Source organism: Setaria viridis, chromosome 6 (assembly GCF_005286985.2).
Source record: "Setaria viridis chromosome 6, Setaria_viridis_v4.0, whole genome shotgun sequence".
In the NCBI taxonomy this organism is placed as follows: Eukaryota; Viridiplantae; Streptophyta; class Magnoliopsida; order Poales; family Poaceae; genus Setaria; species Setaria viridis.
This window is the reverse complement of record NC_048268.2, coordinates 35,121,106-35,134,819: the sequence shown is the minus strand read 5'-3', so window position 1 is coordinate 35,134,819 and position 13,714 is coordinate 35,121,106. Positions and strand designations below refer to the sequence as shown.

Sequence of the window (13,714 nt, the reverse complement as noted above, 5' to 3'; positions counted from 1 at the left end):
ACTGACAGTAAAGAAAAGTTATGTATTGCTGCATTGCACTTAAAAAAAATATTCAGTACTGTTGTAGTTTCCAATTCCTGCTGGTTGAGCTAGGTGATTCTGTGTGAAATGTGAAAGTGTGAAATGTCTATAGCACAGCCTGCAGCTGTTCATACAAAGCCCAGAGAACCAATCCTATCATGGTGTCCCTGACCAGGCCCTTGATGAGTGAGGTAACCCATGTATCAGATGATTCTCTACCGACAAGGTCGCGGAACCTCAAGTCCCCTTGATCAGATATCAACGCGTACACGATGCCATTCATGTGCCCCTTCCCTACGACTCCGACGACAGTTTTGCTCTTGTTCACTGCTTTGCTCCTCTTCAGTGACCATGCAAGGAACTGAAAGAAAGCACCAGCGGTTCAACTCGAGTGCTAGAAACTTTTTTGATGAAAAGTTCGTATAGCTGCATGTTCTGCAAAGTTGAAAGATTCGTAGTTTCGGATAGGCTGTTGAGTGCTCATACCATGTCGCGTTCATGTATGAGAGGTTGCAGCAGTGAGGGATATGATGTGCTCAGTTTCTCATATAGCTCGTATGGGCTGACAGCAGTTTTCCCATCCTGCTAGAGTAGTAATAATCAAACAAGAATTTCAACAGACAATGGCAGTAATGGCTGATTCCTCAACATTTGATTCATGGTACATTACGCATCATACTCACATCCTCTTCTACTGAACTTGTACAGGCAAATAAAACTGGAAAATGTGAAGGTTACTACTTACCGGTGTGTCGATTGTTGCAGTAATTCCACGGAACAATGAAATTACTAGATTTGTCTTTTGATCCCAGGTGAGGGATTTCCATGCTCGTTCAAGCTGCAGGAACAATCAGGTATGAGCTTCAGAAATTCTAGCGACTAAACTTGTGCAGAGCTCGCAATCCAACATTAGTGTACAAATACTATTGAAGAAAAAAAAAGCATTCATATACAGTTATTTCAATTGGACGATCCCCAAGAACAAGCTGAGCTCCGATATCTTCAGACACCTTCCTAGCTGCTCGAAACTGACAGGAGATGCGGTAGCAGAATTTAGCTCTTGTATTTTCACATAGCATCTGAACAGAACTTACAGGCTACAGGATACAATGGCATGAAGAATGACCTCCTCTCCGAATGGCCGATTCGCGCCGGAAGAGATCTTTGAAGAGAAAACAGCGAGGAGCAAACGCAGAGCTAGAGCACTCTGTCCACCTGCAGTATCCAGAGAGATCACTAAAATTAGCAGGGCTCAGTTAGCTCCATGGCCGAGGAGCAGTGACGAACACAAGTCACTGGGAGGATTCCTAATTCCTATTACCCAGGTTGATGCTTCGGTTGACTGCTCCGAAAAACTTGGCGCCACCGAGAGAGAACATGTTGGACTTCAAGAGCGGCTCGTCGGAAGCATCGGACACGTACATAATCCCAGCTCTGCAGTGAGGACTCTGCAACCGCATCGATTAGCACAGGAACAAGAAATGGCCGCCATCATTGCTCGGGCGAATCAAGTCTACAGAGTTGTTGCCTGCTCCGGCAGAGCTCGACGACGACGTTGTCGGGCTGGACGGCGCGGAGGACGCGCTCGACGTCGGCGACGGACTCCGGGGAGAGGTGCGAGGTGCCGAGGATCCAGACCTCCTCGGGCTCCACGAAGTCCGGCGGGCGCCACGCCGGGACCGGGCCGAAACGCCGCCGCGGGACGCGCACGAGCGCGCCGGACTCGACCAGCCCGGCCAGCGCCGGGTTACCTGCGGCAGCGGCGCGCGTGTCGGCGAGCACGGCCGCGCGGTAGTCGAAGCACGGCGGCGGCGGCGGGATCGGCGGCCGGAACGACGCCGCCGTGGCGGATGGGGTGGGCCCCGCTGCCATCCTGGTCGGTCGGCTGCGCGCTTCTGGCGGGTGGCGCCAGCGCGGCCGCGCGGCGTGGCGAGAGGATATGAGATGGGGCCGGGATTGAGCGGCTGCGGTGCGTTGCCATCGGGTGACGGACGGCGTCGATGAGCTCGGCGCCAGTCGCGTCGTGCTGGTCCGGGTCGCGATTAGATTTTTTCTTCTTCTCTCTCTTCTTTTCAAATTTGCATATCGGGCGCATCCAGTCCTCCGCTAGGCCCGCCGTTGGACGCATGCATTATAGCATAATAAAATATTATTAATTATCGAACGCTCCATTGTAATATCAAAATAAAATAACTGTAACATCAAAAATTTATGGTTGTAATATGAAAAGGATGTGAAAAAATAGCTCAACATAAACATAATATTTGTGAGGGAAAATTTCCACCGCAACGTCGAACACACGTTTCCTGCAATATTTTCAAACAAATTATCATATGTTGAGTTGAGCTTGAACTCGTACGGGAACAAATATTGCAACATGAAAAATCGACACATGAAATATCAAAAGTTAACTATTGCAACATCGATACATCTCAAAAAATCAACCGTGCAACATCATCGCACATCTATAGTACTTGCAACATCCAAAAATCTCTACTGCGACACCATGAGGTACCTATTGCAACATGACCGTCGCTTATCTTCAAATTAAAAAGTCTTCAGAATGCTCTGCCTCTCGCCGCACCTCCACCTCCATCTCCACCACCGCTCCCTCGCCGGAGGGTCGCCACCCATGCCGAAGTAGCTTGCGCCAGTCACCAACACTGCCGGGGCTGGAGTTGCCCGAGGCCGCACCGATGGCCTGTGACTGAACGCGGTCTAGAGAGGGCCGCCGCTCGCCGGGTGAAGGTGGCCGAGGGAGGCGCCGCCGCACGCCAGGAGGAGATGCATCGCGGGCTACCGCGCCACGGGGAGCTGCCGCCGCATGCTAAGGGAAGGCGGACATGGGGAGGTGCCTGGTTGCGCTGGATCCCGCTCCCGCCGCCGCTTGCCCGGGCGCGACTCGCCCTGCTCCAGCCTGCTAGTCCGCCTTACCGCTGGCTGTTAGATTCGCTGGGAGGAGGGAGAGGAACCGTACTTAACTGGCTAATGACAGGAACTAATCAAAAGGGAAAAGCTAAAGAATACCCGAGTATTTCTTGGGTCAATGGTCCTTGATCTTCACTTCTTCGTGTCCCTACCTCCGGCTGCCCCACCGCTGCCGCCAGTACAAAAGCGGAAGCCCCGGCGCCCTGCCCTTCTCCGACAGCGACACTGAACCACAACTCCCGTTTGGTTTGCAAGATTTTAGTCCTGTCACATCGAATATTTAATATAGACTAATAAAAAATCAATTACACAGTTGGAGACTAATTCGCGAGACGAATCTATTAAACCTCATTAGTCTATGATTTGATAATATAATGCTACGGTAAACATGTGCTAATCATGAATTAATTAGGCTTAATAGATTCGTCTAGCGAATTAGCCTCCACCTGTGTAATTAATTTTATAATTAACTCATGTTTAGTCCTCCTAATTAGACTTCGAAAATTTGATGTCACATGGACTACACTTCAAAAATCCAAACAACCCATTAAAATAGTGAACTACTTTTATAATAAAGAAAGAATCGGTCACCTCAGCGGTGGAGCCCTCGTCAGCTCGAGACCACGGCCGACGACGGTGTCCTTCCTCCTGCAAGCTTGGCGGGAAGGGCACCACCGACCGCTGCTCTGGCCCCCGGCCGTTTCCGGCTGCTGTGCAAGTGGCGAGGCACGCAGGTTTGTGGGCGCTTTCCACTCCTGGCCGCGACGCTGGTTTCTCTGGCCCAGGTGAGTCCACCTCCCCCGGCGGCCGAACGGATAATGAGCCCCGGTTCCCTTTCGTGCCGCCGCTGGTGGACGCGCGCCTGTTTGGGGGCACGGTTTGGCAGCGAGCGAGCGAGCGAGTGGCCACACGCGACCGGAACGGTTAGCCGGTTAGGCACAGGAGTCTGGTCACTTGTGGCCTGCACGCGACGGGGACCTCCATGGCTCTCACCTGTGTGCTTGCCTCGCCCACTGGACGACGAGGCAGTTTCCACGCCCTGCTCGATCTCGACTCCACTTGTCTTTGTCTTCCTCACCGGCACTTACAAATACCCGCCCCACAAACCGCCGCTTCCCGCCAAACCACTACACTCCAAGCTTTGCCTGCCACTCAGGACGATGTGCCAGATCAAGCAGGAACCGAGCTCGTCCTGCGAGCCCACGAGCTCCTCCACGGCTTGGACGCCGCCGCCGCCGGCCGCCACCGCCACCCGCGGGAAGCGCCCCGCGGGGCGCACCAAGTTCCGGGAGACGCGGCACCCGGTGTTCCGCGGCGTGCGGCGGCGCGGCTGCGCGGGGGGGCGGTGGCGGTGGGTGTGCGAGGTCCGCGTGCCGGGCCGCCGGGGGTGCAGGCTCTGGCTCGGCACCTTCGGCGCGCCCGAGGCCGCCGCGCGCGCCCACGACGCCGCCATGCTGGCGCTCCGCGGGGCCTGCGGCGCCGCCGCCGCGGGGTGCCTCAACTTCCCGGACTCGGCGTGGCTGCTCGACGTGCCGCCGCCAGCCGCGCTCCGGGCCGAGGCCGACGTCCGGCGCGCCGTGGCGCGGGCCGTGGAGCGGTTCATGCACCTGCGCCCTGCAGCCGACGAAGACGACATGTCCGCCACGTCTGAGCGGCCGCCCGCGGCCGGCGACGACGACGACGCTAACTCCGCCAAGAGAGACGGGGCCACGCCATTCGAGCTCGACGTGCTCAGCGACATGGGCGCGGGCTTGTACTACGCGAGCTTGGCGCAGGGACTGCTCGTGGAGCCGCCGGCGTCAGACGACGCGTCGTGCTGCGACGACCCCGACTGCGGCGACGCTGTCGTGCCGCTCTGGAGCTACTGAGACCCAAGTCGATACCGATACGTACGCTTTGTACATCTGTTTTCGCTCTTTCCTTTTTGGGTTTGTGCGCTGGTGTTGTACGTTTTGCTACTTTAGGAAATGTGAATATCCCAAAATCCTAGCCATGGCGAAGTAATCTGAACATTCTGTCGCACCAAACTGAACAGCATAGCACTGCAGTGCTGCGATTCGTGGATCGAGTCTCTGATAAAACATGTGGCCGGATTGTCAAAGTCCCACTTGGAACACCTGGAATTTGCAGTGTTTGATTTTTTTTAAAAAAAAGGCATTGCAGGTTTTGATTTCACTGATGTAGTTTAATTTCTGTATGAAACTCTTACAGAATTATGTACTCTGAACAAGCAAAACATACTGCAACCTCCAGATCAGTTTTGGTCAACAATTCATGATGAAATTGAGTAAGCTCCAAAGCGTTCGTGCTGACCATCTCATGTAATAATAACCAGATCTTGGTCCCAGCTCCAAGTGGGATGTAATTCTTTTTTAGGGGAAGCAAAATATGTGCCCTTCAATTAGTTTTCCTTCGTGCGTGCAGTGGTGGGTGCTAGGGATTTCCCTTTCCTCTCTCCCTCGGTGAGGTGACTATGCGTTGGCACGTTGACAACTTTATCTACCTAATATTACCTAATATTAAAGTGCGGTTGTTTCTTCCAACCGCCGTGCTTGTTCCTCGATTGCTTGCAGGAATTACCTTAGTGGTTTGGTTGATCGTGCTCCACAAGATCGCGGCGACCATTGGAGGTGGTGTATCGGTTGCTAAGACGTAGTATCCTTGGATGGTTGTAGTCGGGCCGTGAACGTCGTCTCCATCCTCAAATCGAGTTATTCACCTTCTCTCATCGAAAGATCAGGATTCAATGCTACGGGTTCCTATCAAGAGAGAATGGCTTGTGTACAGCAAAGAACTTGACAAGGTATTTTGTTTTTTCTGCAAATTATTGAGGAATGGCCTTGTGAGAGGTTAGTTAGCAAATGAGGGGTTCAATGACTGGTCTCATCTTAGAAAGTGTGAGAGCTTTGAGTTTTTAGTGGCAATAATCATCTGGCATGAAATATTATCTGCTGTTAATTTGATCAGCAAGCAGCTACAATCAAAAGATATGCTTATTGATATTGCAATTGAGTCTGTACATGGACTAATATTTTTTAAGAAGTATAGAGAAACTGGCTTTTCAAAAGCATTGGAAGCCGCAAAAGAAATTGCAATGGAGATGGATATTCACCTAGAGTTCACTCCCAAGCGCAAAATCAAAAGACATTTGGATGAGGATGCAGATGATGCATCAAATGTTTCACAATCTGATGAGGAGTCATTTCAGGTCAATTATTTTATATATGTTATTGATCAAGCTATAGTTTCAGTCACCAAGAGATTTGAACAATATCAAGGGTATGAAAAGACTTTTGATTTCTTGTTTACTTCAGATAGGCTGCGATCCTTGGATGATAATAATTTGATGGTTGCTTGTGTCAATCTTGAGAACACACTTAAGAGTGGAGAACATAAAGACATTGATGTTCAAGAATTGTTTGCAGAATTAATTGTCATCCAAGATTTACTTAAAGAATCTATGGGTTCTGTTGATATCCTATAGTTTTTGAAGAAGCGCCCCTTTTATCCCAATACCCTTATCGCATACAAAATTTTGTTAACCATTCATGTGACCGTCGCTTCTGCAGAAAGGAGCTTTTCTAAACTCAAGTTGTTGAAATCCTGTTTGTGTTCTACTGTGACACAAGAAAGACTCAATGGATTGGTAACAATAGCACTTGAAAATGATGTCTTGGAGAAGATTAATTACGAAGACATAATTGAAAATTTCATTGCAAGAAATACTAGACGGATGATGCTTTTTAATCGAACATGAGGTTAGTACTATTTTTATTTTTTAGCATTAATATTTGAAGTATTTCTAAATATTGTGAAATGACATAGCTTGAAAATGTGCCTTAGTTATATTGAATATATTTTTTAATATTTAAGAGTCACATTCTACATTCAGCACACGGGCCTCCAATTCCTGGAGACGGCCCTGCCTAGTCCCTACCTCTCCACAATACTTCCACATTGAGGCCCCGTTTTCTTCCACTGACTTATTTTTAGCACCCGTCACATCGAATGTTTAGATACTAATTAGGAGTATTAAACGTAGACTATTTACAAAACCCATTGCATAAGACGCGGCTAAACGGCGAGACGAATCTATTAAGCCTAATTAGTCCATGATTTGACAATGTGTTGCTACAGTAAATATTTGCTAATGATGGATTAATTAGGCTTAATAGATTCGTCTCGCCGTTTAGTCTCCACTTATGTAATTGGTTTTGTAAATAGTCTACATTTAATACTCCTAATTAGTATCTAAATATTCGATGTGACACGTGCTAAAAATAAGTCACCGGAAGAAAACGCCCCCTGAGTCCCCCCCATTGGGTACGAGAAGAAAGGCGAGGAGGCAGTGCCGTGCGCGTGGAGAAAGGAGCGCAGCAGGAGGGGAGGGGGGTTGTACGTAGACGGGTCTTGGGTTGGCATTTTTTTGGCAATAACACGAGTGGTAGGCATTGTATTTGTATAACCATGCGGCTGCTACCTCAGCATAAAGAATGCATCGCGATAGCACAACTGTACAACTTGGCCATGGTTTCCTCACGTACAAGTACCATCTTGGATCGGCCAGCAGCCTGCCCAAAAGTGTCAAAGAAAACAGCAGCGGCGGCCGCGCCCACGGACGCCCTGGCGTACCGGAAGTAGCTGGCAAATCAGCTGCGGCCGCGCTGGTGCACGCGTCGGTCACCCGGCACGGACGTCGGTCGCCGCAATTCAACCCAATCCATTTCGTGTCGCTGCCAGACCAAATAATCTAAGCTAAACAAATGCCGGCACACGCACACCCGGGTCCTGGAAACCAGGGCAGGCCGCGACACCGTTGGCTGGGCGAGGCCGCCGACCGCGCATTCCAAGCGGCTAAGCAACCGGCCGGCCGGCCGCGGCGAAGACGACGCCCGCTTCCAGTCTCCGCGCGGGGGGACTCCGCCCCGCACCCGATTTCTACTTACAATACTGTGCACCACCACTAGCTTTGCTCACGAACTAAACAATAAGATCTTTCCCCCGTTGTTTCTGGACTAGCTTTTATGGAACTGAAATTACATTACATTCCATAATCTGCTCTGCGGGTGATCGAATTTTGTTGAACCGTTACTTGAACCTGAAGAATCCATGGCCTGATGAGTGATGAATGAATGCACTTGAGAGCTGAGGACTACAGAAAATAAAGAAAGAAAAGCCTCAACATTTTATCCACCAAAACAACAGGTCAGAATTTAATTCGGATCACTAGTGATCAAAACAAGTCGAACGAACATATATGCCTGCCACAGAATGAACTGCTACATGAACCATTACATGTTGCATAGGAGTACTGTATATCTCAAGTGACAGTGATCGTTCCTCAAGAAACGAAAAACAACGAAAAACAAGTGACAGCAGCGGGTGGAAAATGAATGCAACTACTGTTCCATCGAACCGTGCTTCTCCCATCACTCCCACCACTCCACTTGCCTTTGGAGGCTGTATGCAGGCCCGGTCCTAAAGAATTTTGTGGCCCGGAGCGAAACTAAAAGAGGGGTCCAATACTAATAAAAGTAGTGGTAGCAGTAATAATTATAATAAAATATTTAGATCATGTGTCCAAAAGCAACATTCATATCAAACAATTTATATTACATCAAAAATTTCTTCTAACATTTCTTCCCTTTCCTTTTCTTACTGCTCGATGCATGCTTTTTAGATGATATGAGGGCACTAGAATTTTTCACAAGATAATTAGTAACTTACAAATGTACTAACGTATAGGACCGACTTAATCAAATTATTCGTAAATTATATAAGTTTTCTATTTTACTTCTGACCGTGGCTCGGTGAGTTGGTGGCTGCCTGTGTGGACTGTGGCGTTCGTCGGCGTCGGAAGGTCGGAGGCAAGTCCCTGGATAATGGAGATCAATCGGATCAGGACATCCAAAGGTCAAATTCGATTGGTATCTCGTAGGAATCTTGATATGAATAATGAACTCACCGTGTCACTGCGTCACTGCATCAGTCGGCGGAGCCGCAGAGGAGATGAGGGTCGAGTCGAGGCGTCGAGCCGTCGAGCCGTCGAGGAACGGAGGAGTGTCGTCACTCGCAGTCTCGCAAACTCGCCAGTGGGCCGACGGTCGTCAAGCGTCACTCGTCAGGCGCAGGCCGCAGGCATCTGGAACTTAGGGAGTCAGGGTTTCACCGACTAGGCGTCAGGCGCAGCCGCGCAGGCGTCAATCAAGCGGAGGGCATGCGAAGGGATTCAGGGTACGCGAACAGGCAGACGGAGGGCATTGATCGAATTCGATCCGTTCATCCGTTGGTTGGTGGAGCTGTTGGCCTGCTGCTTCTGCTATGGGCCTGGCCCAACTGTTGGCCTGCTGCTTGTAGACGTATAGTCCTGTACTATACATGCATACATGGGATGGGCCCCTCCGTTTTTTTGGCCCAGGCCCCCCCCCGGGCCGGGCCTGGCTGTATGGGCTCGTGTTCCTGGGAAAAGGCGATCCTTGTCGTCTTCCTCCGCCGATGGCTAGACCGAGCAGCCAGCCAGCTACATGTAGGTCTCTTTGTTTCCCATTCTGGCCGGATTCGATTGGAAAAAAAACAAACAACCCCTCCCAAATGCCGCAATTCACGTTTGATTTCACAGCAATCGATTTTCTCTGGAGCGAACGTGTAACGTGACCTCAGAATCGGGCGGGATACCGATTGCGGGAAAATCCTGAAGATTCTAGCACCCCCCTCTCCTCTTCCCTTCGCACCTTGCCGCTGGTCCCTCTCGGCCAGTCAGCGCGTCGCCGCCGGCCCCTCCGCCAGCCCCTCCCGGCCAGTCCGTGACCCACCGCCCACCCCTCCGCGCCTTGCTGCTCTCCCGACCATCGGGACTTCAAGCCCGCCAACCCCTCAGCATCGACTAGCAGCAACGCCCCCGAAGACCGATGCCAAACAGAGCTCCACCCGCCGGCCTACCCCTCCCAGCTCCGACCATCTTTTCCACGTGGCTGCCGATCGAACCTCTCACACACACTCTCCTTTACCCCCTCTACCTCCTGTTGGCGTCAGCCATGGCCCCTCCGACCGGAGATTTAAGAATCCCAGCCCGTCAATACTGTCGGCCGCTGAGCTCCACCCCACCGTCGAGCTTCATGTCCCTAACAGAAAATCAGGTTGCCAAACACTCTACTTCTCTTACTAGCAGATTTTATGGACAACAACTTTTCAGAGTGGCTAGATTTCCAGATAATCGTTACTAAAAAAGCTGAAACGCCCCGTAATACGCTGCTCCCGTGCCGTCGCGATCACACTTGACAGCTGCATCTTATTCTGCTGAGCTGAGCTGCGGCAGCTTGCAGTGTAACATGGGCGGACACGTCAGCTTCGACAAGTCGTTCGCAGGCCGAAGCTCTAAGGAAAGGCCCATAGGCTGGATATCTTTGCGGAACGGGCTTTCCGGACTTGAAGCCCATTCCTGTGAATTAGAGGCGACGTTTGGCCCAACAAAAAATTGGACAGCCCGTTCCAGTTCATTTGAAAGCCCTCCCTCAGTCAGACCGACCAGACAGCAACAAACAACCAGCCACAGCGAAAGCAGCAACAAAGCCACGGATGGTTATTCCAATCCAATCCAACGCCATGGCATATACTCGCCACCGGTAAAGTACTTTATTTTATGCGCAGCCGCCGGCGGCGGCGGTGGCGGCCGCGGCCTAGAGGTTGAACATGACCTTGATGGCGTCGCGGCCGCGCGCGCTGACCTCGAACGCCTCCTCGACCTCCCGCTGCGAGAACCCGAAGCGGTGGGTGATGAGCGGCTTCACGTCCACCTTGCCGCTGCGGAGGAACTCGATGCAGAGCGGCCAGGTGTCCTTGTACCGGAACACGCCCACCACGTCCACCTCCCGGACCGCCGCCGACGTCAGTGGCACCGTCATCTCGTTGTGCCCCATCCCCACCAGGCACACCTTCCCCCCGGGGCGCGTCGCCCCCAGCGCCGTCGCCACCGTCTTGCTGAACCCGGCGCAGTCCAGGGTCACGTCGATCTCCGCGCCGCCCAACGCCGCCCGGATCCGCTCCACCTCCTCCCCCACGTCGTCCGGCCTCGACGACACCCGCACCGCCGCGTCCGCGCCGAGGGACCGCGCCACGGAGAGCCGGTGCTCGTCCACGTCCACGATCGCCACGCGCGGCGCGCCGAAGGCCCGCGCGGCGAGGAGCGCGACGAGGCCGATGGGCCCCGCGCCCATCACGAGCACCGCCGTCTCCGGCCCGACACCGGCGCGGCGGCACGCGTGGACGCCCACGCTGAGGGGCTCGCACATGGCGCCTTCCTCCAGGGACACGCTGTCGGGGAGCTTGAAGCACAGGTCCGCCGGGTGCACGATCTGGTGCGCCAGCGAGCCGTGCACGGGAGGGGTGGCGAAGAACTTCATGTCCTCGCACAGGTTGTAGCGACCGCCGCGGCAGTGGCGGCACCGCCAGCAGCTCACGCCGGGCTCCAGCGCCACGCGGTCGCCGGCGGACAGGTGCTTCACGCCGGCGCCAACCTCCTCGATCACGCCCGCGCACTCGTGCCCGATCACCATCGGCTCCTTCACCACGAAGTGCGCGATGCGCATCTCCTGCGATGATTCAGGAAGTGACATCCATGTTACGAATGCAATCTGATTTCCTTTTTCTTAAACTCCATCCATCCATGGATCGATGAACAACGCACGCACCCTGAGGTAGTGCACGTCGCTGCCGCAGATCCCCACTGCCTTCATGCGCACACGGACGTCATGGGGGCCTGAAAATGCCAAATTCTCACTGTCAGCATGCCTAAACACCACAGTAATCGCGTTCTGGCTTCTGACAGACTATCCAAAACAACACTACTATCAGCATGCCTTCTTGCCTACTGTCTGACACTGCAGTGGTTCCGTTTGCTTATTTTTAGCACGTGTCACATCGAATGTTTAGGTACTAATTAGAAGTATTAAACATAGACTATTTACAAAACTCATTACATAAGTGGAGGCTAAACGGCGAGACGAATCTATTAAGCCTAATTAATCCATCATTAGCAAATATTTACTGTAGCAACACATTGTCAAATTATGAACTAATTAGGCTTAATAGATTCGTCTCGCCGTTTAGCCTCCGCGGTTTTGTAAATAGTCTACGTTTAATTTAAATATCGATGTGACGGGTGCTTAAAAATAAGCAGGTAAACTAAACCAGGCCATAATTTCTACACCATGGCGGATCCAAATCCTGGATCTCGATTCCTGACTACAACACGTGCAACCAGGACAGGATAATGTAAAAAAGACTGAATCTTGTCAGGGCTACCTAGATTTCTGCACGGTCGGGGACCGATTTGCACGATAACCTGTCGATTTCTAGAGGGGAAACAAAAGGCATACTAGTACTAATCTGCCAGCAGAATATATAAATCCTAGGAGAACAAGATCAGCCAAGCAGCAAGAACTCGGACACACACAGAGACTCATCGCGTACCGAGGGGCGGAAGCTTGAAGGGCATGATCTTGAGGGTGTTCTTGGCGACCAGCCACGCCGCCATGTTCTCCTCCACCTCGCCGGCCGCCGCCACGCCGCTCCCTTGACATCCCTTCCCCATCTCCTTCTCCCCCTTCCTTCCCCTGCCCCTCGCTCACTGACCTCACTCACCTACTGACTGGCAGGCACTGTACTCAGAGCAGTGAATGAGTGAGAGGAGCAGGTGGGGCGGTGTGACGAATTTATAGCGGGGGCGTGACGCCGGCGCCGATGCCGACGCAGGCGCGGACGGCATCTCGAAGCCGAGAAGCGTCCACGCCGCGGCCTGAGGTGCCATGCTTATCTGTTGTTGAGAGCGGCGTGGAAAGGGACAGCCAAGGGCGCGTGAGATCTTTGGCCTCGCCCGCCTCGCCTCTTGCCTCTCTCACGCAGCCGCCGGTTGAGCCGCAGGCGCTCTGGTTCCTGTGGTCGCGCCGCCGGGTTCACTTGGCATCCGCTGGCACGGTGGTTTAGGGGTGTTTGATGTCTGGACCTCCTAAAATTCGTGTCACGTTAAATATTCGGAGGCTAATTAGAAGGATTAAATATAAGCTAATTATAAAACTAATTACACAGATGGAGGCTAATTCACGAGACGAATCTATTAAGCCTAATTAATCCATCATTAGCACATGTTTACTGTAGCATCACATTGTCAAATCATGAACTAATTAGGCTTAATAGATTCGTCTCGCAAATTAGTCTCCATCTGTGCAATTGATTTTATAATTAGTTTATATTTAATACTCCTAATTAGTATCTAAATATTTGATGTCGCAGAAATTTTAGGAGGGACTAACACCCCCCTTATTTTGGCCCCGGCCGCAAAATGTTTGTGCTTCCATGGACGGAGCCAGGGATTAGAACATGTCTGCCACGGTATCTGTTGCGTGATCCTGGGATAATGAATGAATATCTGTCACGCACGAGATGCGTATCATGTCCACGTATCCTCGTGGTAGGGCCCAAATCTTTTGGATTCCGTCGCGTCCGGGAGACGGTGACCGGCGGCGACAGCAGCCTGACGACGAACGAGACGCATCCTTAAGCTTCGTAGAAATGGATCATAGTCTCTTACCATAAAAATGGCTGCATGTGCAGCACCACCGACTATTAGGGGACGTTTGGTTAGCAAATGTCACATCAAATGTTTAGATACTAATTGGGAGTATTAAACGTAGGCTATTTACAAAATCCATTATATAAGTGGAGGCTAAACGGCGAGACGAACCTATTAAACCTAATTAATCCATCATTA

General features: G+C 51.8%; 3 protein-coding genes across 4 annotated transcripts; 1 reads left to right on the top strand and 2 right to left on the bottom strand.

Annotated features, from left to right (window-relative positions):
• Nucleotides 1-2: 2 nt before the first annotated feature.
• Nucleotides 3-1,908, bottom strand: LOC117859669 (uncharacterized). 2 transcript variants are annotated; one of them, XM_072294387.1, is made up of 7 exons: nucleotides 1,550-1,908; nucleotides 1,343-1,455; nucleotides 1,148-1,236; nucleotides 975-1,049; nucleotides 767-859; nucleotides 508-606; nucleotides 3-382 (listed from the first exon to the last, which is right to left on the bottom strand). In XM_072294387.1, exons 1-7 carry the CDS (start codon nucleotides 1,891-1,893, stop codon nucleotides 128-130), a joined length of 1,068 nt encoding a protein of 355 aa, XP_072150488.1. In that variant the 5' UTR covers nucleotides 1,894-1,908; the 3' UTR covers nucleotides 3-127. The 2 variants fall into 2 exon arrangements, with proteins under 2 accessions (XP_072150488.1, XP_034598725.1); XM_034742834.2 differs by having other exon boundaries at nucleotides 508-603.
• A 1,980-nt stretch (nucleotides 1,909-3,888) lies between these two features.
• On the top strand, nucleotides 3,889-5,065 carry LOC117859670 (dehydration-responsive element-binding protein 1I). The gene has a single exon (XM_034742835.2). It carries the CDS (start codon nucleotides 4,110-4,112, stop codon nucleotides 4,815-4,817), a length of 708 nt encoding a protein of 235 aa, XP_034598726.1. The 5' UTR covers nucleotides 3,889-4,109; the 3' UTR covers nucleotides 4,818-5,065.
• Nucleotides 5,066-10,324: 5,259 nt separating this feature from the next.
• Nucleotides 10,325-12,753, bottom strand: LOC117862131 (sorbitol dehydrogenase). The gene is made up of 3 exons (XM_034745647.2): nucleotides 12,418-12,753; nucleotides 11,637-11,704; nucleotides 10,325-11,537 (listed from the first exon to the last, which is right to left on the bottom strand). The coding sequence occupies exons 1-3, from the start codon at nucleotides 12,536-12,538 to the stop codon at nucleotides 10,626-10,628; spliced, it is 1,101 nt and encodes a 366-aa protein (XP_034601538.1). The 5' UTR covers nucleotides 12,539-12,753; the 3' UTR covers nucleotides 10,325-10,625.
• Between the last annotated feature and the right edge of the window lie 961 nt (nucleotides 12,754-13,714).

Bases quoted from the DNA above. Each gene is read 5' to 3' on its own strand.
- LOC117862131 (XM_034745647.2), bottom strand. From the start codon at position 12,538: ATGGGGAAGGGATGTCAAGGGAGCGGCGTGGCGGCGGCCGGCGAGGTG. The intron at 11,705-12,417 runs GTACGCGATGAG...TGGCATTTTCAG, and splicing joins CTTCAAGCTTCCGCCCCTCG to GCCCCCATGACGTCCGTGTG. The intron at 11,538-11,636 runs GTGCGTGCGTTG...GAATCATCGCAG, and splicing joins GCGACGTGCACTACCTCAGG to GAGATGCGCATCGCGCACTT.
- LOC117859670 (XM_034742835.2), top strand. From the start codon at position 4,110: ATGTGCCAGATCAAGCAGGAACCGAGCTCGTCCTGCGAGCCCACGAGC.
- LOC117859669 (XM_072294387.1), bottom strand. From the start codon at position 1,893: ATGGCAGCGGGGCCCACCCCATCCGCCACGGCGGCGTCGTTCCGGCCG. The intron at 1,237-1,342 runs GTAATAGGAATT...TGGATACTGCAG, and splicing joins CAACCGAAGCATCAACCTGG to GTGGACAGAGTGCTCTAGCT. The intron at 383-507 runs GTATGAGCACTC...GCTTTCTTTCAG, and splicing joins TCATACATGAACGCGACATG to TTCCTTGCATGGTCACTGAA.